This window comes from Myotis brandtii, unplaced genomic scaffold (assembly GCF_000412655.1).
Source record: "Myotis brandtii unplaced genomic scaffold, ASM41265v1 scaffold825, whole genome shotgun sequence".
Classification (NCBI taxonomy): Eukaryota; Metazoa; Chordata; class Mammalia; order Chiroptera; family Vespertilionidae; genus Myotis; species Myotis brandtii.
The window spans coordinates 2832764-2835287 of record NW_005371349.1 but is presented as its reverse complement, the minus strand read 5'-3'; the positions used below and the strand labels follow the sequence as shown (position 1 = coordinate 2835287).

The 2524-nt window shown below is 57.4% G+C and overlaps 1 protein-coding gene across 1 annotated transcript in view; it reads right to left on the bottom strand.

The window, feature by feature from the left end:
* FDXR (ferredoxin reductase) overlaps window positions 1-2417 on the bottom strand; it is a gene marked incomplete at its 5' end in the record, with an annotated part of 7549 nt that extends 5132 nt beyond the window's left edge. Inside the window, one exon of the mRNA XM_014531853.1 lies at window positions 2190-2417. Within this exon, the coding sequence (XP_014387339.1) occupies window positions 2190-2417 (228 nt within the window). The remainder of the gene's footprint in view (window positions 1-2189) is intronic.
* Window positions 2418-2524: the final 107 nt, after the last annotated feature.

The following is a 2524-nucleotide window of genomic DNA, read 5'->3' as shown; positions in this document are numbered from 1 at the left end:
CGCCCCTCCGTGTTTCCTGACTCTCCCCGTCCGTGCCTGCCACAGGCGGCACCTGACCCACCCCCTTCAAACCCCGCTGATGTGGCCCAGGTAGAGCTGGCTTTGGAGTCCAGAGCCACGGCGACCCCACCCCTCTTTGGCTCTCTACCTTCTCTGCACAACAGGACATCGCTCCTGGCGTGAGGCAAGGCCTGACGCACTCAGCCCAGGGCTTGACCGCGGTGAGTGTGCAACCCGCCAAAGCTAGCATTACTATTACTGTTGTTGTTGTTGCAAGTCACGGCCTCGCCCATGAATCTTCCCTCGCTGCCCACTGCCACAGGTCAAAGTTCAAACTGCTGAGCCCGGCGGACACCTTACACAACCCGACGTTATCTTCCATTCTTCCTGCTGTGGGTCCTTCCCTGTAAGTCACACCGCTCTCTCCAAGGCCGCCCCCATAGAGCTAAACCCGCCGGGTGCGTTAGCCTGCACGGCCGACCTCGACTCCCAGGGAGCCCTCTCCTCCCTAACCTTGAAGTTCCCTCCTCTCCCTCCAGCTGTTCTTTTTCAATCCCCTCTTCCTCTGCCCCACCCCCTTCTTCTTTTTTAAAATATATTTTTATTGATTTCAGAGAGGAAGGGAGAGGGAGAGATAGAAACATCAATGATGAGAGAGAATCCATTGATCGGCTGCTTCCTGCACGCCCACTATGGGGATCGAGCCCACAACCCAGGCATATGCCCTTGACCAGTATCAAACCTGGGACCCTTCAGTCCACAGGCCGATGCTCTATCCACTGAGCCAAACCAGCTAGGGCACCCCCCTTTTCTTTTTTATTTTTATCTAATCTGTCCCCTTCTAACAGAAACTTTCTCTGAGGTTCTTCTAATCTGGGACCCCCAGTCTCCTCTAGGCACATACCCCCTGGGGAAGGTTCATCGGCTCCCACCTGTGACTTCAAATTCCCGTGGACTTGATGATATTCCACTCTCTCCCTCCTGCCAAGAGCCCCCCACAAGCTCCAAACCTGCAAGCCCTGGACTCACCCCAGACACCTCAAACCCATACGATCCCAACCCACTCGCTTTCCCCCAAACCGCTCCTCCCTGCTCCTGTTCTCCTTTCCATACACCCACCCGGAGCCCAGACCTTGGGCTCCTCCACTCTGTCCAATGGGTTCCCCCATCCTCCCCTCCTCCTCCCCACTGCCGCACAGCAGCCCCCCACTCCTCCCAGCCACCAGCCCTGCCTCCCCACCCCACTGTCTGCCCTGCAGGCAGAGAGAGCTCCAAATACAAAATGGGGTGCTGGCTGTCCCTCCCCTAAAACCCTTCAGTGAAGGAACCACCTGTGGCATCAGGCACCGGATTGCCCGGGGGGTTCAAAATCGTGGACTCCTGGGCTCCAGCCACAGTTTGATTAGGCCTGGGCTGGGCCCAGGAATGTGCATTTTAATAAGTCCCCCATGGGACTGTGGAGGGAGAGGGGTGGGCAGCACCAAGATAAACAGTCTGAGTCCAAGCCTGGCTGGTGGCTTCCGAGCCCCAGGATCTGGGCCCACCTACCTCAGGCCTCAGGCCTCACTATGGCTCCCCCTCCCTCCCTCCCACCAAGGTCCAAGGTCTGGCAAAGTCTCAAGGGTAATTAGTAATCTTGGGGCCCTGCTCACCAAGGCCAATACTGTAAGCCTTGAGACCCTGGCCTTTCGGGGAGGGGAGGGGGGTGCAAAGCAGGCTGAAAGAACAGCATGGCATGGGGAGACTGGGGTCAAGGGTGAGGAGAGCACAAGGAACTGGTTAACGTTCCAGAAAACCCTGAGAAGAGGGGGCAGAGCCTCGAGATGCAGGATACTGGGGGCAGAGTGGAGACAGAGAAGAAAGGGAGGATGAGTGAGGGGCAGTATCCAGTCATCCTGCAGGTCTGCATCAGCTCCCTGAAGGCTTGGCCAAGGAGGCGCAGCGCACCATCTGCCCTGACCATCGACCATCACTCATGAGGCACAAACACTTCTCTCACAGCTGAGGACCTAGAGTGGGGAGTCCCCGATGTAGGTGACAAAGTATGTAGAAAGTGTCCTGTCAAGATGAGCTGGGAGCCCCTTCCCCATCAGGGATCCAGAAGTGCTTTCAAAACCCAAAGGGGAGGGCTTGCCCCCAAGATTGGAGCAGCAAGTGAATGGGTGAGAGACCAGAGGGCCATGGCTTACCTTGAGCAGGTGCTGGGCAGTGTAGAAGCCAGCCGGGCCACTGCCCACCACACAGATCTGGGGGGTTTGCTCCTGCGTGGAGAACTGCTGGCGGGAGCCTGGGGGTGGGGAAGGGGAGGGGGGGTCAGAATACACTCCCTCCCACTCCCAAACCAACCTCAGTGTTAAACACAAGGTGGGGCTCCCCTCCTTTCTGTCCAAGCTTTGCTGTTTGCAGGGTTCCTTATTTCATCTGAACCCAAAGGCCGTGTCTTCACTCAGAACCCCACAGTTCACGCATGAGCTTACTATGTCGCAGAAGATGACCTACTCAACAAGCCCCCCCACCCCCCAAC